Source organism: Coptis chinensis, chromosome 3 (assembly GCF_015680905.1).
Source record: "Coptis chinensis isolate HL-2020 chromosome 3, ASM1568090v1, whole genome shotgun sequence".
Taxonomy (NCBI): Eukaryota; Viridiplantae; Streptophyta; class Magnoliopsida; order Ranunculales; family Ranunculaceae; genus Coptis; species Coptis chinensis.
In genome coordinates this window covers 42,779,979-42,805,188 of record NC_141458.1, presented here as the reverse complement: position 1 = coordinate 42,805,188, position 25,210 = coordinate 42,779,979, and the positions used below count along the sequence as shown (strand labels likewise).

The 25,210-nt window shown below is 38.6% G+C and overlaps 1 protein-coding gene and 1 long non-coding RNA gene across 4 annotated transcripts; one reads left to right on the top strand and one right to left on the bottom strand.

Moving 5' to 3' along the window:
* Positions 1 to 11,793: 11,793 nt before the first annotated feature.
* On the bottom strand, positions 11,794 to 19,022 carry LOC147509701 (uncharacterized). The gene is made up of 4 exons (XM_086597890.1): positions 18,858 to 19,022; positions 17,670 to 18,594; positions 15,586 to 15,667; positions 11,794 to 12,019 (listed from the first exon to the last, which is right to left on the bottom strand). Exons 1-4 carry the CDS (start codon positions 19,020 to 19,022, stop codon positions 11,794 to 11,796), a joined length of 1,398 nt encoding a protein of 465 aa, XP_086454016.1.
* Positions 19,023 to 21,589: 2,567 nt separating this feature from the next.
* Positions 21,590 to 24,288, top strand: LOC147509700 (uncharacterized). Of its 3 annotated transcripts, XR_015216615.1 has the most exons (4): positions 21,590 to 21,776; positions 21,865 to 21,930; positions 22,030 to 22,106; positions 23,952 to 24,288. It is a non-coding gene; the product is annotated as an uncharacterized LOC147509700 (long non-coding RNA). The 3 variants fall into 3 exon arrangements; XR_015216613.1 differs by lacking the exon at positions 23,952 to 24,288 and having other exon boundaries at positions 21,593 to 21,776; positions 22,030 to 22,198; XR_015216614.1 differs by lacking the exon at positions 23,952 to 24,288 and having other exon boundaries at positions 21,594 to 21,776; positions 22,033 to 22,198.
* Positions 24,289 to 25,210: the final 922 nt, after the last annotated feature.

Sequence of the window (25,210 nt, the reverse complement as noted above, 5' to 3'; positions counted from 1 at the left end):
AATAGCGAGTAGCCATCCGAAAAACAATAAAAGGCATGACCCGACTAGGCGTTCTAGCATCGATCTATAAATGGTAAGGGGAAAGTGATCCTTTAGTGTCATAGCATTTAAGCGTCGTAATCAATCTGATTCTCCATTTCATAGGACCTTGGTGACAACATAATCACCCTTCCGTTACGTACCATGGTAACTCCCGATTTCTTAGGAACTACATGAATGGGACTTACCCATTAAGCTATCGGAGATTGGGTATATAATACCCGCGTCGAGTAATCGCAAAGACTTCTTCCCTAACCACCTCTTTCATGGCGGGGTTCAAGCGGCGAGGTTCGCGAAAGTCTTCGCGTTATCCTCAAATGGATCACGATGAGTGCAAACATTAGGGTCAATTCCTTAATGTCGGCTAGGGACCAACCAATCGCAGACCGATGTTCCCTAATCACCCTTATTAAACATGTCTCTTCATCCTTAGTTAACAGAGAAGATATAATTATCGGGTGACTACCATCGGGATCAAGTTGAATATATTTTAACTCCGGGGAAGAGGTTTAAGCACCGGTGTGGGCCGGAATGTCCATTGATGTTTCATAAGTGTCCTTATCTTGCGTAATGAAGACTTGCTTAGGTAGCAAGTCTTAAGTAATCGATATATGGAGCAACCGACGGGTCTACAATTGGTGTGGACTCGGGATGGTGTTGACTTCCTCTAAGTAGGAGTCATTTATAAAATCTGAAGTTCCAAAAGAAAGGAATTTGTACATATTGTTTTCGGGGAAGCGTGTTGTTAAAATAATCTTGAGCTAAACTCTCGATCATGCTAACCTCCCCATCTGGGACGAATCAATCCGGTAACTATTTTCATCATTTTAAAAACATTTACCTCGGCGGAAAGATGGCCAAAAGATAAGGACATCTTTCCATCGCGACAATTTATAAAGCGCGTTGGCGGTTGCCAAGAAGGGGCGCCCTAAAATGATGGGGTACAGAGTCATTAGCGACTTCTGTATCGAGGATAACAAAATCAGCGGGATAGTAGAAATCCTGAACCTTAACAAAAGCACGTTTTCCACTACACCTTTAGGATACTTAATTGACACGTCCGCTAATTGCAACGTTATTTTTGTAGGTTGCATTTCAGACCCTATTTGTTTATACAAGTAATACGGGGAGTAAGTTAACACTTCGCCCCCGTCTAATAAAGGCGATTAAAATGGTGGGAATCTCCTAAGGTGCATTTTACGATGGGGCGACCGGGGGTCCTTGTATTAACAATTCCATTATTTTTCGGATAAAGTTGGGAACCTGTTCGGTTAAAAAAGCGTCTTTAGGTATATTGGTCTTACGCCTAGTAGTACACAACTCTTTAAGAAACTTAAGCGTGGTTAGGTAGCTTTTTAATAGCTTCGAAAAGGAAGTTTTATCGTTAGATTCTTGAAAACGCGTTCCTAATTTCCTCAAAGTTTGTATCCCCGGTTAGCATGGCTAATTTTTGAGGAACGGTGGTTTAAGCTCTATATTTCGCATATGGCTCTACTTGCTGTGTAACCTTGGCTTTCGGTTTCTTTGGTTGTGATTTAACTGGTACCTCTACCGTGGTAGGCTCCTCAGTTTCTATTGCGGTATCTAGTTCGATGTCTGGTGTAGGGAGTACTGATGGGGTAACTATAGGCGTAGTTACTTTGTTATCAACCACTCTTCCAGAACGGAGAGTGGTGATGGCATTTAGGTCACCTACGATTGTAGTTTCCGTACTAGAATTACCGTTTACCTCAAAGGCTGTGTTTGCTGTTTTAGGGTTTGGTATTGCTTGTCCTGGAAACACGCCTTTTGGTTGGGCTTTCGCTTGGGCTAACTGTTGTATGCCCTGATTTATGGATTGTAAAATCTGTTGGTTTGATTGAGTCATTGTCTGGAAAAGTTGTTGGGTAACTTGTATAAAGGCGTCAATCTGATCCGGTTGTGTAGGTGTAGTAGTCCGCGGGTGGTGTGACCGAACTATCTCGTTGATTATTTATGGGTGGGTTGTGATAGTTATTATTATTAACCGGAACGATACCTCTATTGGTATTATAATTATTATAATTATTCTGACCTTGTGCTTGACCTTGTCGTGGTTGCGCTTGGTTGTTATAATTATTATAATTCCCTTGACCTTGTCCTTGTCCTTGGTGGAGAGCTTGGTTGTTATAATTATTTGCTTGCCTAACGTTTTGATTATTGTACCACGGAGGTGTTACTTGTTGATTATTTCTCCAAACCGAAGTTGGGATGTTGTCTCCACGGCGTTAGGAATAGGATAGTTATTAATAGAGTAAACATTATCTTGTTACGGTGGTTGTTGTTCATAAGCTAGAGGACAATAATCGTCGGGGTGCTCTGGACTCAAACAGAAATTACATGGGTTGGAGTTTACATTCATGACGGGGATAGGCTTTTGTTGAGCGAGAAATAGCCTCTACTTTTTAGTTAGAGATTCGATTAGATTTTTAAGTTACGGATCGGTTTTCTTCTCAAACATACCCGGACCTTTCTTGTTGAAGAAGAACTAGGCTGGGGATATCATCACTACCCCCCATTATTATTCCGTTTAGTTTGGTCTTCTAAAATTTGTAAGCCTCAGGTGGCTCCTTTACTTAGAAACTACCCCCATTCATTATGTCAAGGACTTCTTTATGGTGGTGTAGAAGACCTTTGAAAAGGCACGAACTAACGTGTCTTTAGCTAAGTTATGATGTGGACACTCTATAAGGAGATCGGTGAAACGATTCCATGCCTCGAAAAATGATTCATGAGGATTACGTGGGAAAAATGAATCTTGGAAAGCATTTCATCCGTCTTTAGGGGTGGGTAAAATGTTCCATAAACAAAACACAAGTTTAGCCCACGAGTCCACAATTTAATTAGGCGGGGCATTAACCAAGACGCCGCCTTATCGGGCTAATGTGAAAGGGAATACCCTCGGTTTAATTTGTTCCGCACCTACCGTAGGATGATGGAATGTTGTAAGGACTTGTTCAATCCCACGATGTGTCTTGATAAGGTTTTTCATGGTCTAACCCATGAAAAACGGGTAACAAATTAAATATGTTTGGGGATTCAAAATCCCCACCGGTCCTGCTAGAACGATGCACGATTTAGGGCTATCGCTCAAGGCTTTGTAAAAGTCGGAGAGAGAGTCTCTCTTTCTTCAACCATTATGTCGTATGGTGTGTGTGATAGTAGTTAGAGGTGTGGGTGGGTGGTGTACTAGATAGACTTGTTTGTTGCCGTGTAATTACGCGTTTGTTGTTTTGTTAGACCCGGGACCTTAATCTCATGCAAGACTAAGTTGAGCTTAACTAAACATGCAACACTCCAAACAATTCGATATACTAGTAGAAAACCTCTAACCGGAAATCGAGGTATGGAAGAAAGGAATACGATAAGCGTCCTTGCTTCGCTTATGAATAAAGTCTTGTTATGCTGGCGTGTTCGGTGTATATAAGAGATTAGAACACTGAAAAATATGAAAGATCAAAGTTTGAATCAAAACTGTGGAAATCCGGAAATTTTAACACCGGCGTTCGCAGATAGGCCTTCGGATTTCCGGTAATTTTCAGATTACGGTGTTTTTTTTAGAGGCGGTCGTCGCTCAGTGTGAAGTCGAGTTCCAGTGTTTGAGCGCGGGTCGCGCTTGGTATGGGCGCGGGCGCGCTCAGTGGTAGATAAAATTCCAGTAACTTAGCGCGGGTCGCGCTCTCCTGAAGCGTAGTATTCAGGTGTATTTTCTCGTGGAATTTGTCAAAGCTGAAATGGGCAACCACAGTATGAAACAAACAAGGGTGGGTGGGTTTAATGGGACTTAAAAATGACTACTTCTACTATGAAAACAATGCTAAAGTGTAACTAAGATGGCAGCGGCGCCATTTGATAAAAGTAAAATGAATAGTCTACCTACGAAATGAACGATGAATTCAAAACGTAAGTAAACTAAAACTAAACTTTTACTAGATATTTATCAAAGCTTCTACTCTCGATGCGAATTGCACTAAGTGGAGTAGGAAGTTCATTCCACTCCTAGTTCCCTAGCATGGATTGTCTTCTAAGTCTAAGAAATCAGTCCTAAGTCAATGAGAGCTTTACTTAAATGTTATGCTAACAAGGCACGCGTTAATTTAAATAACAAGATATAATATAAACTAAAGTTAATCTATGAAAGCTACGGAATACGATTGTTTGACTCTAGATAAAGAAATAGAGGGGATTAAATCCACCTCGAATCCAACTTAATAACCTAGTATAGATTGTCGTATCTCGATTCTTACGTTTTCCACGGCAAAAATTTTGAGTCTAATCCCTAGTGTTCATGACATTCCTACCGGATACTAACTAGCATGTGAGGTCGTCCACCCATTCTCATGGCTTAAACACGACCTTCTAGAGTGGAATAGATTCTACAACCAATTCTATACTAACCACTAAGTTTCATCAAGGCTTCATCAACCCCTCTAATGGAGGTTTTAGCCTTGAGTCATCAACCTAACATTTTCCATTGAATCTAAACTAAACATAATGTAAGAAATTGAGATTTACTTAATTAAACAATAATGAATCTAATTTAATGACCGAATGGAATAAGAACAAGAATTTAAATTAGATCTAGAATGGAAATGACAAGAACGAAATTGAATAATAACTATTTTATTTATCTAATCAATCAAGAACAATCATTCAAGAATTTAATCTAAAACAAGAATTGTAATGGAACTAAAACTTAATTAATTAATTAAAACAGATCTAGAATTCTATATATTAATTTAGGTCTAACTAGCTACCATTAACAAAGAATGAAGCTTTTGTTTTTATACATCCAGATCCAAAATCGTGCATGGGCTTGGAGCCATGTTTTGGGCGGAGAATCGGGCCCAAACCCAATTCTTCGGTCCAAAAGGCCTCTTCAGCTGCAGTTCGCTTCAACAGACTTTTCGTCCACTTCTGCTCTTCTGATTGGGTCAAGGCTTGGACCATTGAAAAGCTCTTTCCGAGCCGGTCGTTTTGACATAAGGTAGGCCCAATTCTGAGGTCTGAGTCTAAAGATATGGTCTTCGAAGTTCTCACGTCGACTAAGCACTCCTTTATCTCGCTAAAGTGGCACATTTCTCATTATAATGGACTTTGAAGCCCGAATGCATAAAAATACGTAATCGTATTAACTCTTACTTATTATTCACATAATTGGTCTAACAGTATGATTATTAAGGGGTTAAAACTACAGTTTTGGGCTCTTATCACTTAGTAACACACAAGTATCCTCTTACACTTTGTTGCGAGGAGGTTTAGAAATTACCGCCTAAGGTGTACGTACATGACCCTTGGGGTGAAGGCGACGTGGTGGAGTTGACGAAGTGTTTGGTGTCTTGCGTGTCCACCATTCGAGCTTTTCCTTATGGTTATAAGTTTAATCTAACTAAGACCCATAAGTCGTGTCGAAATGTGGCAAAGCCATTAAAATACAATTAGTTACCTTCGTGGGCCTAAAACAAAGTTGCTTTAGTGGGCTTAAAACTATGAAAGTATTAAACACGAAATTAACTACGTTTAGCTAATTAACAATTCACTAATGATTAATTAAACAAAATACGTAAAAGCTTGGAAAGTGTTCGTCAAATATTGGAACTTCAACCCCCAAGTTAAGTTGTGATGCACAAGCGTGATGTTACATTACTCGCCTCGCACATCCAATCGGTCCAAGTTAGTTGAATCCCCAACTCTTGGTAAGTGAACTTAAACCAAAAGACTAAACTTCCAAAACTTAAACTATTTTGTATTTATCCTAATTAACTTTTTTTTGTATTTTGACTTAACTATAAGATATTATCTTTATATAATCATGCATAAACAACAATTAATGAAAAATAAAACCTAAACATGCTACTAAACTAATTTTAATGTTTAATTTTATTGATGGGTTGCTAATTCATTTTTAATTAATAAACATTTTTAACTTTTAAATTTCTTTTTTAATTGAATTTTTGGTTTTGAAAACTCAAACTTTGCAAATTTTTCTACTTTTTATCTACTAACAGTTGAATTAAAAAGACTGGGGGGGATTACAGGTGACTTACACACAAAGATTTTGAGCCAACGGAATCTTCGTCCGAAAAAATCAAGGCGTGGCGCGAGTAAATGAGTCGTGGACACATGTCACCCGTGGACACAGGTGAACGATGTGCGGGCGCGTGTCTTACATGGTTGTGTGTCTAGATAGGTGCGGACGGGTGTCACGCGGAGGTGCGGCACGGGTGAATTTTCTCCGTTTGCGCTCATTTTTCTCCAGCTGTCTCCGGTGATTCGTCTCATGCTATTCTCGGGTTCCGTTTGCTTAGACGTGTACTATAAATACGCAAAAAAGAAACATCCATAATGAAATAAAAGGAAAAAAATTGAAAATAAGATTGAGAATAAGAGTTCAATAAATGATTTTTTTCTCCATCTTTCTCTTTCCATTGGGATTCATGATGGCGGCGCCATTTGAAGAGTAGTAAATTGGTGAGTGTTGGGTTGTGTTGTTCATCTTGAATCTATGATAAGGAGGAATGGATTTGATGGTGTAAAAACTATACTTCTAACTCTTCTATCTTACTTTCTAATGGGTATTAAAATTATTTCTTAATGTGAAACTCTTGGTTGATTGGTAGATGGATTTAAAACTTACTTTTAACTTGTTGTTGAATAAAAACATGGAATGAAATTAGTTTTGATGGATATTTTGCTCACAAAGTTATATTCATTTGAACTTGTCAAATAAGTATGACTAGTGTTTGTGGAATTGCATCAAAGATTACAGAAATAATGAAAACTTGTATTAAAGAGAATATTGAAAACTACTATTGAAGGTAATAAGAACTTGATTTAATCACTAAGCTTGAAGAACATAAAAATGGAAAACAAGTAAATAACAAATTACACTATTAATTTAAAACATACTATCTACCCCTAATGGACAAAGATTAACTCTAGGGTAAGGTTCTTTCTCTACAACTTTGGTTTATATAGGACACCAATTACATATTTGCTCTTTCTTCTAGAAACAACCTTTAAGCTTTGTGGGCTTTTGACTTAAGCCCATACAATTGAATTCTTGGTTTTGGCTTTAAGTCCTTGAGTCCATAGCTTTTAGCTTTGAGTCCTTGAGTCTTCAGCTTTTAGTCCTGAGTTATTGACAGTTTACTTTGACTTTTTGGCACTTTTGTTCCTAAATTGGAATCTTCCCAAGCAGCGTCAATAGCAATCATTTTTGCGCTAAAATGCACGTTTAAGGAATATACGTCCTAAATGGCTTGTATCCTGCAAAAGGTAGTAACAACTATAAGTTGTCTGTTCATTAAGCATAAGAAGGGCATAATTGAAGTATTGTAAAGGTAATAAAATGCACATTTGGGGACTGATCAGAATGCATATTAGGCTTATGCATGGTCGAGTTGCACGATCATATACGCCGCATGGACCCCTCTCAGCATATGTTTCGGGACGTGTCCTTGACACCTAGACCTCTTTATCCTAATATTACCTTTGTATCTGATCTTATTAATCAAGATACACATACTTGGACTACTACTTTAATAGATAGTTTATTCACCCCAAATATTAACACATATATAAAATTAAGTTGGAAGCATCGCATACTCTTGAGCAAATGATATGAACAACTGAAAAGAATGGAAAGTTTACTGTTAAATTTGCTTGTAATTGGTTTCAATCTTGCTCAGAAATCTAATACACATCATATTCATGATAGTACAATACCTATATCAATTTGGAATACTATATGGAAGCTTCCTATCCCTATATGTATAAAAACCTTTTCTTGGAAATTTCTAAATAAAATTTTACCTACTAATCTGCTTTTATATGAAATACATACTAAAATGAATAATTATTCTATGTCCAAGATGTAATGTGCAAATTGAATCTACGGATGGTTTGTTAGCCCTTTATCTTTACGTCCTGATACTTAGAATAACCATACCTCATGTTTTGACATTATTCATCTCATTTATACAAACTCACCTAACAAGGACTCCCTAAAACAAAACCTAGCCTATCTTGCAACCATCACCTACTTGATATGGTTTAATAGAAATAAACTCCTCTTTGAACCTACCTATAAACATCTCCTTTAAAACATGTTCTATTAAGAAAATTCTTTATCAATCTATTGAAGCTTTAGATAGTGGTGGTAACTTCAAAAGACTTTGTTTAGAAGTTAGGTTCATCCTAAATTGTTTAGAGTTTGAGTGTAGGAGTTGTGAAGAAGAAAGGTAGACTCTTGTATAGATTAGATTGGTTTTAAGTTAATGAAAACATCAAAGCTTTAGTTGTTGGTATTGAAATGACTTGAAAACATTGAAAGAAAGATTGATTGAAGATTGAAATAGAAACAAGTAAAATAAGATTGAAGATTGAAATAAGAACAAGTAAAATAACAAGTTTTGATTGAAAGGAAATAAAACAAATAATAAAGTAAAATCTTGAATTGAAAAACTAAATAAGAAATTAAACAAACCAAATGGTTTAGATCTTAAGACAATGGATGGTTTTTCTCTCCCTTACTTTTGGGTTATATACCCCTACTTTTGCCTTTTACAGATTTGCCCTTCTCTATTACAAATTATTCACCTCACACTTCACTTTTGCTTTTGTTTTTGTTTTTTCTTTTACTTCTTGATTTCTTCTTCACCAAGGTAGGTTTTGGGAGAATGTCATATTTTGAGATAAGGGCCTCCATCTCTGGTCTTCTGAGTTGAGGGCTTTGACCTTTGACCTTGACCTTTGACTTTGACCATTAACTTTGACTTTTTCAAGACTTTCCCATAGCAACTTCTGGTCTTCATAATAAGCATGATTAAGGATCCTTTTGGTGTTAAGACGCAAATTTTATGATAAGTGGTCTGAATTACTCCCTAACCTGAAAAAGGCAATAAAAGCTATGAGTTGTCTTTTCGCTAAGCGTAAGAAAGGTTGTAATGTAGCAATATACGAGTAATAAAATGTACATTTGGGAGCTGATCACCACCCCCAAATAGCATCTTGCTTGTCCTCAACCAAGGATGAGAGAAAAAAAAACTAAGATCACAAATGAGTGATTTATTAGAAGTTATACTAATCTTGTTTCGCAAAGTGTGATTGCATTGACCATATGCAACAAGGCCTTAAACCACTAGAAATTCCCTAGTGGACGAGCTTTAAGCCTCATGAAAGGTTTTTAGTGAAGGTACTCACAAATTTCTTCTATTTAATACAAAGGGTCTTGTTTCCTTATTTATTCTCAGAAGTTCATACATCTCATTAGCGGTGAATAAAGACAAGCTCCTTTGAACTTAGAATAACATATATACATTAATTTAATCATCTAAAGATAAATGCGCAAAACATTAGCAATGAAATACAAAAGCAGAGTTGTTTCTAAGGCTTTTGGAGAGCATCCTTAAGGTGGGTTCTCACAGGGTTGTGTTGCAATCATAACTCTCTAATAGATTCACTCAAGGTTCGTTCTCTCAAGTGCAGTGTACACTTATATTCCTCACATACTCAAATAACATCCAAAGAAATCGGGTTGATTGATCACGATTGTCACTAACTATCACACCATCCTATTCCTAATCGAGCAAGAGGTCTTTTATTATGAGTTACGGGGCTAGGGTGATGGTTTATAAATAAAAAGGAATGGAAAAACAAAATCTGATAAGTCGAGAAACTGGGTTTTCAACATACTTGTAACCAGAGAAAAACCTCGTTTTGTTCTTTTGCTTCCGAATTGTGATACATTCTTTTAGCCCTTTGGCTTTGTGACTCTATATGATTTTGAATTTTGGGAGTTCTAACTTTGCTTTTGTTTCTTTTTATTTTTGATATCGTCTCTTTTTTTATTTTGAACATTTAGGAGATTCGATTTTTGACTCCTTCGATTTTTTTGGAGTTTTGGTTTTTGATGGGTCTTTCTTTTTTTCTTTTTCTTTTCTTTTCTTTTTGAAGCAAATAACTATTCTATTTTTGTACAAGGTCTTCTCTTCTCTTTTTCTTATATCCATCTAGTTCTCAACTTGTTAGCTGGGTAAGCTTTTTATTGTGTGTTGTAACGGGTTAGGAATTTATGGTGAAGAATAAAAAGGCTTTTAGAAAGGGTGAAGGCTAAGATGAGTAACTAGAGGAAAACTATCTTTTTGGGTTTTTAACATTTATTTGGCTGTATCGATCCAAAAAGGGCCTAAATTCTCTCTTAGGATATGGCGTGGTGATCAAGCAAGCGGACGTATGGTCATTCTATCCGGACATCCTTTGTGTCATCACTCAATAATTATTCAGATGAGGCTTTTGGCTAGATTCTCACAGGATATGGAACTTAATTGTTCTAACCTTGGCTTCAAAAACTCACTGCTATATACAAACAAATGTTGATGCATGTCATTCATGAGAAGATGCAGAAACTATTGTACGTATATTAGTCTAAGTATGAAGAACAAGTCCTTACTCTATTGCTATAATGAGACTTCTAAACTTTTTATTTATCATAGAAAAAGGAAACAAGACATTTTAATACTAAATGGAAAAATATTTTTGGCCTTTTTTTTAATTTTTTTTAGAAATGAAGAAATATACAATTGTATCTACTATATAGAAAATGCCTAGTTTTTGCAAAATGTTACTATACCACCCCCAAATAGAACTATGTTTTGTCCTCAAAGTATGAAGAGATAAGGAAAGAGATTACCATATAAACATGAGCAAAAACGGTAATACACCTGTATTCTATTCTTCATGATGAAAATATGTCACCCCTAAATAAGTTTGGGGCGTGGGTTGTTTGATATAGAACGAGAAATACATGGTTTATTATACTAGGGATATTTATTCTACTATAAAAAAAAAATTGGGTTTTTGTATTATTTGGGTTTTTGTATTTTTGAAAACATGTACGAAATGCATGAAAGAAAAATGGAAAATTTTTGCATAATGTATCTGTTTTACCTTCTACTCATATACCAAATTCCACAAGAAAAACAAAATAAAATAACCAAATAATATTAAGCATATAATTAAGCTTATACTACGTCATACACGTGAGAAAGAAACAGAAAAATAAATAAATCCAACTATACAGACATTAGGGAGAATCCTAGTCAAAATCCGTGCGTGACTCGTCTCGACGTCTAGAAGATCCTTCTCCTTGCCGACGTCGGGACCTGGCATGTCTATCACTACGCGGGAGCTCGTCTCTGATGCTCTGTAGTGATATACTGACACTGTGTTGAAAACTTCGTTGCTCTTGCTGGAAGGACCGTTGTTCCTCTCTGATGGTCCGTTGTTCCGCTATAATGTTCCCTTGGGTTTCCCTGAGCTGGTGGAGATATGAATGCAGAATCATCTAGGCTCCATGGAGGAAGTGAATTCCATCCATGGGCTGAGTGAACTGTCGAGTGGCATATTCAGCGAAGTAATCCACCTTCTCGGTCGGGCGTGCTTGCTAAGCGGCTCTAGCTTCAAGTGGAAGCCATAACTTCTTGACGTAGTGGGCATAGATAGGACCTGTGGTAGCGTCCTTGACCTCCACTAGGGCGTCTATGGCCTCGAACCCCCAGTGATGTATGATCCTAGTGACAAGCACTGGTAGAGGGGTGGTTGACTTATTCGGTTTGTAAAGTTACTCAAAGATAAAGGAGACGATGCAGAAATTGTTCTTCTGCTCTTGAAGAATCCATAAAAGATGAAGCATCACTTACCTATATCCAAAGGCTTGGCTGAGCCTAGATGGTTCTAGGTTGTCCACTGAGATACTGCTAGCTGGTTCCTTTGTAACGAACTCTGAAACGCGCAGTGAGACATGGGGTTTTTAAGCCCCTCAAGAAGTGTCTCTACCATCATCACATCGATGGTCTTACCATTTGGGGACTGTTCCGTCTGAACATAAACCTTCATAGGAATCCCCAGAACTCCACTCACCACCTCCTTAGTGAGCTCCAGTGAGCGGTCATCCTCCCCTCTAAGCATGCAGTTATAAAATGAAAGAGTAAGAGAGGGAGAATAAGCTGCACCTTCCAACAAAACCAAGAGTTCCTATCCTCTTCTTCTAATCTCAGCCCTGAAGTGCACTTCAAATAGATCGGAATATAAGAGGTCTTGAAAATTTTGCTCTGGCACGATTTTAAGAACTCAAGCCATTTAGAGTAGAGATTGATAAAATTGTGGTTTTGAGTTGGAATAGGGGTTGAAAATGGAGCAGGCTGTAAAAAAATTGGGTGGAGGTGTGTTGAGGTGAGGTCGCGGTCGCGAATTGGATAGGGGCGATCGCGAGCTGGTGTGGGCGGCTAAGGTTGGGATTTTCGTGATGGAGAAGATGGAATGTGGGCGGTTGCGTCGGTTAAATAGTTTGAGAGGCACGTGCCTCTTTAATGAAATTGAAATTTTGGCCCAAGCCCAAATGAAATTAGGAATTTCCGATCTTGTCCTCAGTGCCTTGCCAACTTCAAGAGCCGATCCGCACTTCATTACTTGTCCGATCTTGATCCGTGAGGTACCAAAACGATCAACATCAAAATACAACGTAACGGCATAAGGTACACTCACATCCAACAGTGGATGAAAAATAGATGATGGAAAGAAGTATACAGGAACTGTAGGGAAATATGTACATATAACAAAAGGAAATTTTTAATTAATTTTTTTGGGATTTGAATAAGTTTGACTAAAATTTTAAAAAGGTGTCAGATCCCCAAGACTTGAAAGTTTTTGAAAACTTGAGTTAATCCCAATCAGACGGCTGGATTACTCTCTTAGACCGAGCGTAATGCACTGGGGGATAATACATGTAGACTTTATAAACAGAATTATTATGAGGTTGAAGACCGGGGCAAGTTGGTGTTTGACAATTCAAGTACTAGCCTTCTCTCGTAGTTCGTCTCTTACGTGCGTATGAACTCTTACCTAAACCAGAAATGATTTTTGGTATATGTGTCCATATCTTAAGTTGCAGTTCTCTAGGAAGTGCTTGCACACAATCATTAAAACTTATTCATCTAGTCTTGCTAGGTGGAGGGTTTTTGTTTGCTACAGAAGACATTTTTGAAAAGTTTTTCAGAAACAAGAGAGATTTAGAAAGGGAAAATATTTAAACGAGAGGGGAAAGATTTTTAGAAAGGAAAATTTTGAAAATTTAAAAAAATTTGAGTCTTTTAACGTCAGATTCTCGAGACAAAATAGAGAGGTGGAGGCAAAAAATAGAATTAAATAGAGAATAGTATCACTTTGGGTTACTCTATTTATTTAATTCTCGTTTGGAGATGCCTCGTCTTTTTATTTTTTATTTTTTTTTAGTTGGTTTTCTCATTCAAAATATATCTCTATCCATATAGAGTTTTTGCCAAGAAGATAAAATTATACGTTAATCCGGTATCATTTTGGTTACTCCGAGCATATAACTTTCAGTTTTTTATCCTCTAGTTTTGAAAACTATGGAGAGATATTTATGAAACTCGTACTTAAAAGCAGTGATTCTAGATGTTACTACTTGAAAACAAAACATAACAGATAATCTTAGGCAACTTTCGTGTCAGCTATGTGGCGAATCCAATCTAGACAGACAGAGCTTTAGCTACGCGAGTTGGGGGATTTACTGCGCAAGACATGGAATGTCCTGACCCGGGTGAATAGCTAGGTGATATAGGTGACCCTTAGTAAGCAAAGCTGGTCTCAAACCGCCCCTAGATTACGTTGTTCTAGGGGTTGGTCTGTGTAAAATCCATTAGCCGTTTTGAAAAAAATCACTTAACTATTGATGTATCGAGAATCTATCATTAACAACACAAAGAAAACAAACATTTTTGAAAAAGAAGTGTAAAATAAAGAAAAGAAAATTTGTATACTCGCTCCATAGGTTCCCACTTACTCCAATGATGAGTAAAAAGTGTTTTACAAAAAATATGCGAGATATACTATGGACTAAGGCTCTGGCACTTACAACCACACCCTCCAAGTGGAGAGGTCCAGTTACCTTATTTATTTATCCCCTTAAAGCAAAAGATGTAATGGAATAGGAAAGGAATACGTCGAAAAAGAAGAGTCAATCCTCATAGACCAGCTTCGTTCACGTCACTTGTTGAAACCTGGTGGTGTTTGGTTTTGTGGAATGTTGGTCCATGCGAAGTTTAGATGTTGTCTCCATGGTGCATTTGGTACATTAAAAGCACATACTACTTCTGGCTGAAGTGATAATAGGTTTATGATCAAGGGACAGGTGGCATCTATATGATTTAAGCTTAGACAGAAATTGCATGGTGAGGGGTTTGGTCTTTTTGTTTGATTGTGAGGGCATCTATCCTTCTTGTGAGGGTTTCGATTAAGGTTTTGATTTCTAGATCTGATTTCTTCTAAAAAATACCACTAGCCTTATATGTACTGGGTTGGGCTATTCTGGAATTGTTTATGTCGCCCCAATGGGTATTCAGTTTGGTCTTCAAGAAAGGTTAAGGCTTCAGTTCCACTTCTATCCAAAAAATTACCATTATTCATGATGTTGAGGGTTACTTTGTGTTCTGGAAGAAGGCCTTTGAAGAAACATTAGACAATAGTGAATTTTTGTAGTTTATGGTGAGGACATTAATGGAGTAGTTCAGAGAATCTATCTCATGCTTCGGAAAATGTCTTACTCGGACTCTGTCTGAAGAACTGTATCTTGCTTCTTATCTCTTCTATTTTCTTCGGTGAAAAGTACTTCTTCATGAAAGAGAACACAACCTTTTCCCATATATCGAAAGACTCAACCTTCTGTGAAAGAAGTCAAACGTGACTCTTACCAGCTAGAGTGAAAGGAAACACTCGTAGCTTAACTTGATCGTCATTGACGCCCGGATGATGAAAAGTATTACATACTTCATGTATCCGGCGTAGAAGCTCATACGGTAACTCGTGTTGGGAAGATGGGTAGAAGATTGAACACGTTCGGTGGAATGTAAAAATCGCTCATGAGCGGTGTGAGTCGTATACAAGATGGAGGCCCATCTTGCAATGGTGTGTAGAAGTTGGAGAGAGACTCTTCAGCTTGTACTACTTCATCAGCCATCTTATGAGATGGAGGACTAGAAATAGGAGATTGTCTAGGGCGATGAACTCTCCTATGTGAGTAAGTTTTATTCTTTTTTTTTTTTTTAAGTTTAAGCTAGGGTTAGGCTAACCCTCACCTGTATTCATCATCCAATTCTTACATAAATGGTGCCTCTTGCATCCTCCTCAATGAGATTATACAACTCTCTACATATAGGAGGACCAACATTCACAAAATTAAAACCATGGGCAATAGAGAGGCCAGCCAGGTGATCGGCAACTCTATTTGACTCCCGAAAAACATGTGAGAAGGTACAACTTAACAACTGTGACGATGTATCTAAAATGTGGTTTAACACATCTTGACAGTTCCATGGCGGCTTGGCTAGCTTGTTAATCATTTGTACTACTTGTAATAAGTCCGATGCCACATCCACTTGTACACAGCCTAGTTCCAAACATCTACACAAACCAATCTCAATAGCCTTCAGTTCTTGGAAGAGTACTGACCTCTCTCCTCCACTACCAATGAGTGCAGTCAATAACTCACCCTTACTGTTTCGGATTGCTCCCCCATGGCCAGTACCATTTCCTACAACAGCCCCATCTGTGTTCAGTTTAACTCAGTCCTGTTCAGGTGGATCCCAAGTGCAATATTATTGTGTCGCACTTTTAAACTACACCTGGATCCCGAGATCCTGAGCTAGCCTTCTGACATCATCAGAGTCCTCCATTTTCGATACCTTCACCTGTATATATCTTCTCATATTCCTCATAATGCATTTCAACACCACTGATGCTGACCTACTATGATTAGAAAACCTGCGTGCATTACGCTCCTTCCAAATCCCATTAACTATTACACATATGTAACTCTTATAGATTTCCACCACCTGGCTAGACCCTTTGCAAAGTTTCAAAAGAGAAGACCATTCCCTATTTAAGCTTCTGCAATCAGTTACAATACCCAAGACTATCTTAATGCCATTGATCACCTCTCGAGAAAAGGAGCAGTCAAAAAATAGATGATTTGATAATTCCCGACTTTGCTGACACAGGCAGCATGATGAATGTGTTAGAATCTTTTTGTATACTAACCTGTCTTGAGTGGAGAGACTATTTGAGAATAATTGCCAGGCAGTAAAGGAATGACTAGTTATAACCAGTCAGCCCCATACTAGGCGTTGCCATCTAACCTTTCCCCTATGTCTTCTCAGAGCATGGTACGCACTGCTCGTCGTGAATGATCCACTTGTAGGAACCGTTATTTCATAACGAATATTTCTACAAACCACGAGAACCACAAGCAGCGGAATCAATGGGTTCTCACGATTTGGATAGAGAACATACCTTTTAGATCCGGTTTTGATAACTCTGAGAATCCAAGCTTTATGAATCCGAATCAACAATCAACCCCTTGATCTTTTGTTGTATTCCTTTAGAATAGATTGGACGTTGTGTGGACAACGATCTACCAACCCCCTTCTTTCTCTCAAGATCATAAACGAATTCAAATCTACTTTTCTTGCCTCTTTTTCAGAATAATGAATAGTAATTTCGGCCAGAGAGAGAGTATTCTATTTATAGGCTACAATAGGGACCATGAGGAGAAATTAGGGTTGGGCTTCCTGACGGGCTTGGGTTTCCCATATTCGCCCAGAACACACGGCCCAAGTCCGCCAACAAATGGCTTATTCCACTAAAGGTCATTGTTGCACTACCGCCCTAATCCCAAATTACATGTCAGTGTTTATGGGCTCCATATTATATGCTTGTGGATCTCCCCGCGTTTAAGATATCGAATGTCCGTTGATTAAGTCAAATTACTGACAACTACATTAATCAACTTCTTATGTCCTTGAGTAGTACCACTCAACCTCATTGTCATGTTGGAATAAATCCACCTCGGGGTTTACATGACAATCTTTTTTAACTCCTCAAGGGGACATCATCAACCCGACTTCTTTACGGACAGTTCCTTCTATAATCAACAAAGACACCTTACATACAATGTCATTACCCAAACCATCGAGTTTGTTGATTCACAAATGAATCTCACTCATTGATGATTTAAAGCAATGTACAATGCATGTAAGTGCTTGTTATTATATCCAGATTAGAAAGACAATCATCCATAATAACAGAGGCGTTTGTTCTTTTATATAGTCAGTATAAGGAGAAACAACCTCACTTGGTCATGTTCAATACACACAAAGTGTACTAGTGTAATCCTATAGTCAAAATAGACTAATATCAGATTATACTACAACCGTACCAATGGTTTGTCCAAATCCATCTAGGTTGTGAACGATTACTTATATTTTATGAGGTACTGATGATATGATCTTATGTGTGTTCACACCATATCATCTACAACATAAAGTATTAGACACATGCATATAACTAATAACATATATAATATGCATAACATTTGCCCATATGATTCTCATTCAAAAATGGAGAATTAGAGTTAATACAAAAGTAATGTTTTTAGTATATAACCCTATCACCACTATGATGCGGTATCCACACTACTCGATCTCTCTCTATGTGTCGATTAATTTTGGTACTCAAAATATCTTCTCTGAGGGTACTGCACTGTAAATTACTAACAATGTCATTCCAGCCTCCATTGGTCAATAGCTCCTTCACTGTTGCATTGAGAGGAAGCATGATTTCGGCTACCGCTTGTGGATTATTTAAGAGAGGACTGCTGCTGCACCAAATGTCATGCCATAAGAGAGTATCTTCACCATTTGAAATAGAATAACATATTAGCTCTCTTGCTTCCTTTCTACACTTCAAGATGTTGTGCCATGACCAAGAACAATCTCTGGGAATCGGTATAGTCCACAAGAATTTATTCTCCAACTGGTTTTTCCAAACCCAATTAACCCAGACACTATTCTCTTTACTTGCGATCTTGAACAACAACCCACAATGAGAGCCCTTGTTCCATGTTTCCATATTCATCATCCCTAGACCGCCATCCTCCTTTGTTTTGCATATAGTGCTCAAGCTTGCTTGATGCACACAACATTTGGAATCAAATCCGCTCCATCGGAAGGTGACACAAATTTTCTCAATTTGTTCCAGAACAGCTAAAGGAAGTATGAATGTTCTGGCCCAATAAATGTTTAGAGAGCTCAAGACCGAGAGGATCAACTGTAGTCTGCCTACATGAGATAGTAGTTTAGCTTTCCAGTCCTTGATGCGGCATGTAACCTTTTCAATCAATGTTTGACATTCTTTGATTCCAAGGCGAGCAGAAATGAGTGGGAGACTGAGATATCTTACTGGAGGTTTCACAAGTTCCAATCCTAGGATCTGGGCCAGTGCTTGTGCATCATCATGAATCATAGCTCCCGTCATAATAGTAGTCTTCTGAAGGTTGATGCTGAGTCTAGTAGCTTCACTGAATATATGTAAACAGTCCTTAAGGGCTACTATAGGGGTTACTTCCCCTTTGCAGAAGATGAGAACATCATCAGCAGAGGCCAAATGCGTCAACAGGTTCCTCTTGCATTTAGAGTGTTATCGCATGAGTCTGGAGTCTATGCTTTCCCTAATCACAATTCCCAAAATTTCCATGACTAGCACAAAAAGATACGGGGACATGGGGTCGCCCTGACGCAAACCTCTTCCCCAACAAAAAACCCTTCCGGAGACCCATTCACCAAGACAGAGAAGTAAGTTGTACTAATACACATATGAATCCATCGTCGCATATTCTAAGGGAATTCAAATTCATCCAACAAAAGGAGGATCATTTGCCAGCTTACCGTATCATATGCCTTTCTGATATCTAGTTTAACTGAGCATCTGGGTGTGCCATGACGTCTATCATATCCTCTCAGCACTTCATGAGCCATGAGGATATTATATTGAATAGATCTACCTGGGATAAAAGCAGGTTGATTCTCATGTACTAGTTCAGATATCACCATTTGTATTCTATTGGTGATTACTTTCGATATGCACTTATATATCGTGTTGCACAGTGTTATAGGTCAAAACTCTTCCAATCTTGAAAGGTTACTCACCTTTAGGATGAGGCAGAGGAAGGTTGCATTGATACCCCTCGGCATCTTGAAACATCTAAACACATTTTTAACAGCATTTATGACATCATCTCCCACTGTCTCCTAACAATATTTGAAGAAGAAAGGATTAAACCCGTTCGGACCAGGCACTTTATTATTCTCCATGTCAAAGATAGCCTGCCTAATCTCTGTTCTCGTAACCTCTGCATCAAGTACCTCCCTCATGTTCAGCTCGATGACATTCCGGCCTTTCAAATCCATGAAAAACTCTCTCTCTCTCTAACTGGCGGCGCATCAGTACCCATCATCTTTCTGAAATACTCAATAATGATTTTTGATACTTCTACCTGACCATGAACTGTAACCCCCTGATCATTTGCAATTGCCCAAGTACCTTTCTTGGCAGCTTTTTCCTTCAATTAATTGAAGAAAAAGCTGGTGCATCTATCACCATCTATCATCCATTTCTCCTCAGCTTTCTATCTCATATCCTCCGCTTCTGCTCGTGCAAGACTGATATACTTCTGCATTGTAGCCCTTTCCAATGCTCCCAACATAGCATCATCAGACTTATTTTGAAACAACACTTGCGCATCTTGCAAATTTTGCCTAGCAACATTTACTCCCTCATGTAAATTGGAGAAATTCCTTCTTGCCCATGGTCTAAGTAACTTGAGTTTCTGCATCAGGATATACATCGGATTATAATAGATTTGAGTTGCCCAAACTTCCTCTAGCATAGTCTTAAACTCAGCCTAATAAACCCAAAAGTTACAGAATCTGAATGGTATTGGCTTTCTGTTAAAATCATTCCATGTAATGAGTATAGGGGAGTGATCAGAAACACCCTATGGCAAAAAATCAGCTAAAGTTTGAGGGTATCGAGATAGCCACAAACTATTAACCAAACATCTATCAATCTGCGACATGATTCTAGCTGACCCGATAGATTTATTCCACCAAGTGTAAAAGAACCCAGTAGATTTGATATCTGAGAGTCCCACATTCTGTATGCATAGACTAAAATCAGTCGCTTCATTCGGATGCATAGGATCTCCACCTAACCTTTCATTTGCAGACAAAATGTTATTGAAGTTGCCTGCTACGCACCATGGCATCTAAATCGATCTGTGGATGCCGAGCAAATCCTTCCACAACACTAGCCTTTCCTGTGGAGCATTACTAGCATATATCACTGTGAGCAAGAACTCTTCTGGTTCTGGAAGATATGTAACTCTACATTGTATATACTGATACGAAGCGTCTGTTCAATGAACTCTGACTACAGACGGATCCCAGCATATCTAGATACGTCTAGACTGACTCCTATCATAGTTATTAATGATAGGGTTATATACTAAAAGCATTACTTTTGTATTAACTCTAATTCTTTATATTTTAAATGAGGATCATATCATATGGGTAAATGTTATGCATATTATATATGTTATTAGTTATATGCATGTGTCTAATACTTTATGTTGTAGATGATATGGTGTGGACACACAGAAGATCATATCATCAGTACCTTATAAAGTATAAGTAATCATTCACAACCTAGATGGATTTGGACAAACCATTGAATGCGGTTGTAGTATAATCTGGTATTAGTCTATCTTGACTATAGGATTACACTAGTACACTTTGTGTGTATTGAACAGGACCAAGTGAGGTTGTTTCTCTTTATACTTACTATATAAGAGAACAAACGCCTCTGTTATTATGGATGATTGTCCTCTTAATCAGGAAGTCGGGCTGATGATGTCCCCTTGAGGAACTCATAAGGAGATTGTCATGTAAACCCTGCATGTGGATTTAATCCGACATGACAATGAGGTTGAGTGGTACTACTCAATGTAAAGTCCTGAATTATTATTAAGGGTATTTCTGTAAATTTCATATCAACTCTAGGGCCCTTCTGTAAATTGGTCGTCGGGTTTATTTTTCACCCATACGTAACTTACTAAAACTTAACTCCGACTCATAAGTCACGTTAGGTAAGCGACTATAGGCGGAAATTTGGCAAAAATGTCGGTTAGCGGCTTTTCGTCGAAGGCACGAAGTTAACGGCTTACACGATGAGTGGGTTATTGTTATAGCCCGGAGAGATAGAATATAGAAGATCAAATTTAGCGGGATGGTAGGAAAAATAATTACGACTTCGGCGTCAAGCGAGTGGTGGTTAAAGTATTAGGACCTTAAGTCCAATTGGAATCGATCGGGCTTGGGCCCAAAAGTATCGGCGAAATCGAAAATTGAAAAAATCAAAAATCGGGCAAAACCAAAATCGCGAAAAAATCGCACCTAACCTTTTCTTCCCCAATTCGCAATACTAAAAACCCTAAGAGAGAGAAACTCTAAATCGCCAAATCCAATCGATTCAAACAAGAAATTGAAACCCCCAAACCTTAGAAACCGTGAATTCGAAGGTGGAGATACAAAATTATTTGGAAGTTAAGCCGGATCAGAGAAAGGTGAGTGCGATTTCGTCTCTAGGTGATAATTTGATTTAAATGTTGATGGAATTCGATACCTCGATTGTAACTGAGTGTATTGTGGGTGTTGAAGGTCGGCAGTAGCAGTGGACGAGTTGGAGTGGAGTGAAACAGTGGTGGATTCGAAAAATTTAATTGAATTGCGTCGTGTTTTCTACGAAAGGTGAGTAATTTGGTTTCAAACAATTAGTTTAAACTCGTTTCAATGGATTGGATATGTTACTGAAGACATTTGAATGGGGTGGTTGTAGAATTCGGCAGTAGCAGCTGGAGAAGCTAGGGAATTTCGAGCATACCAAGCGAAATTGAAGTGAAAGGTGAGTGATTTCGCCTCCATCAAATAATTTAAACTCGATAGCGATAACTTGTGATGTATTGATGTAATTAATTGGGTTGGGGGTGATGTACCGCGGCAGTAGCTCGGTTGGAGGCGCTAGAGTGGAGCAATTTTGGTGGAGCTGCGAGCTAGGAGCGATTGTTGCTTGCTGACTCGGTAAGAATTTGATTATTCATTACAATTTCAAGAGATTTATGTCGATTTATAACTGTATAAGAGTTGATTGAGTAATGACCGAGGGATAAGAACACCCACCGATTTTATTAATAGAATTAATGTTAATTGAGAGGTGTAGAATGGGTTGTAGTTAAAATTTGGAATTGGAATTGGGATGGGATAGGATTGGCGTAGATATGAGGGCCTGCCATGGCTGAAATAGCCGTAGAGACTGTCGTCGAGTAACATGCGAGAAATGGCCTGTAGCTCTTATGCGATTAGATAATAAAATAAATACCGAGAAACCAAATTAAGTAGTGTCGATTCTTCTCGACTTACGTTATATAAGAATTCTCGTTAAGTTCGATAATTTCTAATGGTCGACGATATATATATATATATGATGTGTAGGAGTAAATCTGAGGGAATTCGATTAAAGCGAGCTTGATTGATTAAGTGGGAGGAGGAGGAGAACGGAGCTTGCTAAGGTAGGAACCTACATACCAATATATAGTCCGCTTATTTTCATGCATGATTTGAGTTGTTTAAAATGTTAAGAAATAGTTTAGCGTATCAACCATGCATGTATATATGATATTCATGTTTTTGCATTGTAGTTTTCCTCGATATGAATTAAGTATATGGATAGCTTTTAGCGTGAAATGGTTTTCTGTAAAATCGGGTAGCGAGGGATTGTTTTCTGGTTAAAAGTGAAAAACTTGTTTTGGGGAAAGGTTAAGCGTCTCTTGTCTCGATAAGGGAGGCAGAGAGATGGATTTTGTAATCTTGGTAAGGATTACCCGGTTGTTTGTAAACTAGGTCGCGAAGTTAGATTGGTCCCGGATGGTCGTGTTATTTACGATGATTAGCCGTTTAGGAATCATCGGTTGTTATTTACTATGAGTAGCCCGTTTAGAGATCATAGGTTGTTCTACTTTCGATTTAGGAAATCCATGAACTCACACCTATATAATCAACAGTTTTAAAAAAAAAACTAGATATGTAACTAGAGTATTTGAAATATAATCGGTAATACTAGTATATATATATAGATATTACTATGTTTATCACGAGGAGATTTAGAAAAGGAACGTGAATTCTATAAAGAAGGAACTGTTGTCGCATTTCGGAGGAGGCAGTTATTCGCTCTAGGATTCAAGCGTGGTGTACACCTTCGAGGTGGTGGGCCACCTTTAAAAGGGATGCATCACCGGATGTAGTCCGGAATTCCTTTTCTACTTTTCTAGATAACCATGCTTGTAGTGTCCACGCTGTATGGTGATTAGCTTGAGTGGGGTTACATGTTACCTCGATGAGGTTTAGGCAGGAGTGAGAGTTTAGTCCACTCTGGATGTGTGTCGATCCCTGGCGGCGGTCTGCGTCGTCGAACGGTTGACCACCGTAAGTTAGGTGACAGCCCGTATGGGGTCGTGGTCACGGGCCCACCCGAGCCCTAAAAGCTTTGGGGATTTTGTGTGTCTGAACACAACAACGGCATTTCATCTCCCTGCCGGTAAAATCGAAAAACAATTGCATGGTTCACACCGGGAAGTCTTGAACCGAGATTGCTGTGGGATCGGGCTGAGTACCCGTCGTTACCCTCACCATTCTAATAGGATCACGTGACCACAATAGTTGTATGATGACTGTGAAAACTCTATTTTGAATATTAAAGAAGCATGCCGATATGATTTATGCTAGCTAGTGATTTATTGTATAGTCACGATATTTGAATACTATTATAGAAACCCTGCATGTTTTAAATGTTTTGTATAAGTAGTCTAGTATTGGTTATGTATGTTTCTACTGGGCATAGTTGTTTGCTCATCCTACTTAACATTTCAGACGAGCCAGTTGCGGAGGAGGGTTTCCCTAACCCTAGTGATGACGGTTATGGTGATTTGGGAGGATTCCCTTATGCTTGACGAGAGACAGAGTCAAGTTTATATTTTGGGCTGTATAGAGATAATCTAGGTTATTCTTTTGCTGTAGATAATGAGCATAGCTCTTTTCTTTGGATGTATAGAGATAGTTCCTTCTTTTGTTGTATATATATAGAGCTCCGCTCATTTTGATGTAAAATTTGATGTATTTAAGTAGCAGTTACACTTACATAGTTGGTGGATGGGATGTGATGTTGTTTAGAAGGTTGGGTTGTATATATATGGTTGTTGGAAGGGTATTATGAAGTGTCCAGGGTTTATGACAGGTTATGACAGGTTTTTAGGGTTTACGAACGTCGATCAAACAAAGGAAACTCTGCCGAAATTTCGGTAGAATCGGGATAGGTGTCGGCCTCGAGATTCATTCCACGTCCTCGGGATGTGTGTGTTGGGTCTCGGGGCGTGACAGAAAACGTGGTATCAGAGCGTCCACTATTAGATCCGTCTGGGAGCTGTAGTGGGGGACTCGGTCGCGACGTGTTTCGAAAGTTTAGTCGGAACCCGATAAAACCCTAAGTAGTGGTTATGCTACGTTAAGCGGTAATACTAGTTTAGCAATGTCGAGGGCGTCGCCGCGGGTAGTTAATGCGTCACGGCCGGAGAAGGACACGAGTCAGAAACATTTGACGAAACGGACACTATAAGGTCGGAGTGAATTTTCATTTCGAGATGGAGGGTGCGACCTTCCCTCTGTAGGAGCGCACCTGCGCTCATCTCTTGAAATTCTACTCGCACTCATTCTATGCATGTGAGTTCCATAAGGCTCTACCTGCGCCTCTTGCATAATTTTGAGAAATTCTCTCTCATTTATCATGCACTGAATTGGCTCTGTGTATATGTGCAGAATTGTTACCATGGATCCGGAAAGTACTAGTGGTGATGATACTACGGATCGTGGTCGAGAGGACCGAATGGATAGGCTCCTCGCTATGATGAATCAAATGGCTCATGCACAAAATGAGATGAGATGAGAGATCGAAAGTTTGAGGGCTAGTCGGACGAGCCCCAAACTCTTCCTCGACATCCGGCCATGTTATTCCACGGTGTAACACCAGAGGTAGCATCCCCAACCACAGTGAGAGTTGAGGAGTTCAGGCCACCAGTGCAAAGTCAGTCAGGTTTTCTGCTTGCAAATTTCATCAGGTTACGTCCACCTGAATT

What these genes read in the sequence shown, in the direction of transcription:
- LOC147509701 (XM_086597890.1), bottom strand. Translation starts at nt 19,022, where the DNA reads ATGGTGATATCTGAACTAGTACATGAGAATCAACCTGCTTTTATCCCA. An exon ending in TGTTAGTAATTTACAGTGCA is followed by an intron (nt 15,668 to 17,669) that starts GTACCCTCAGAG and finishes GGGCTGTTGTAG; the next exon opens with GAAATGGTACTGGCCATGGG. An exon ending in ATTGGTAGTGGAGGAGAGAG is followed by an intron (nt 12,020 to 15,585) that starts GTCAGTACTCTT and finishes CTGCATGCTTAG; the next exon opens with AGGGGAGGATGACCGCTCAC.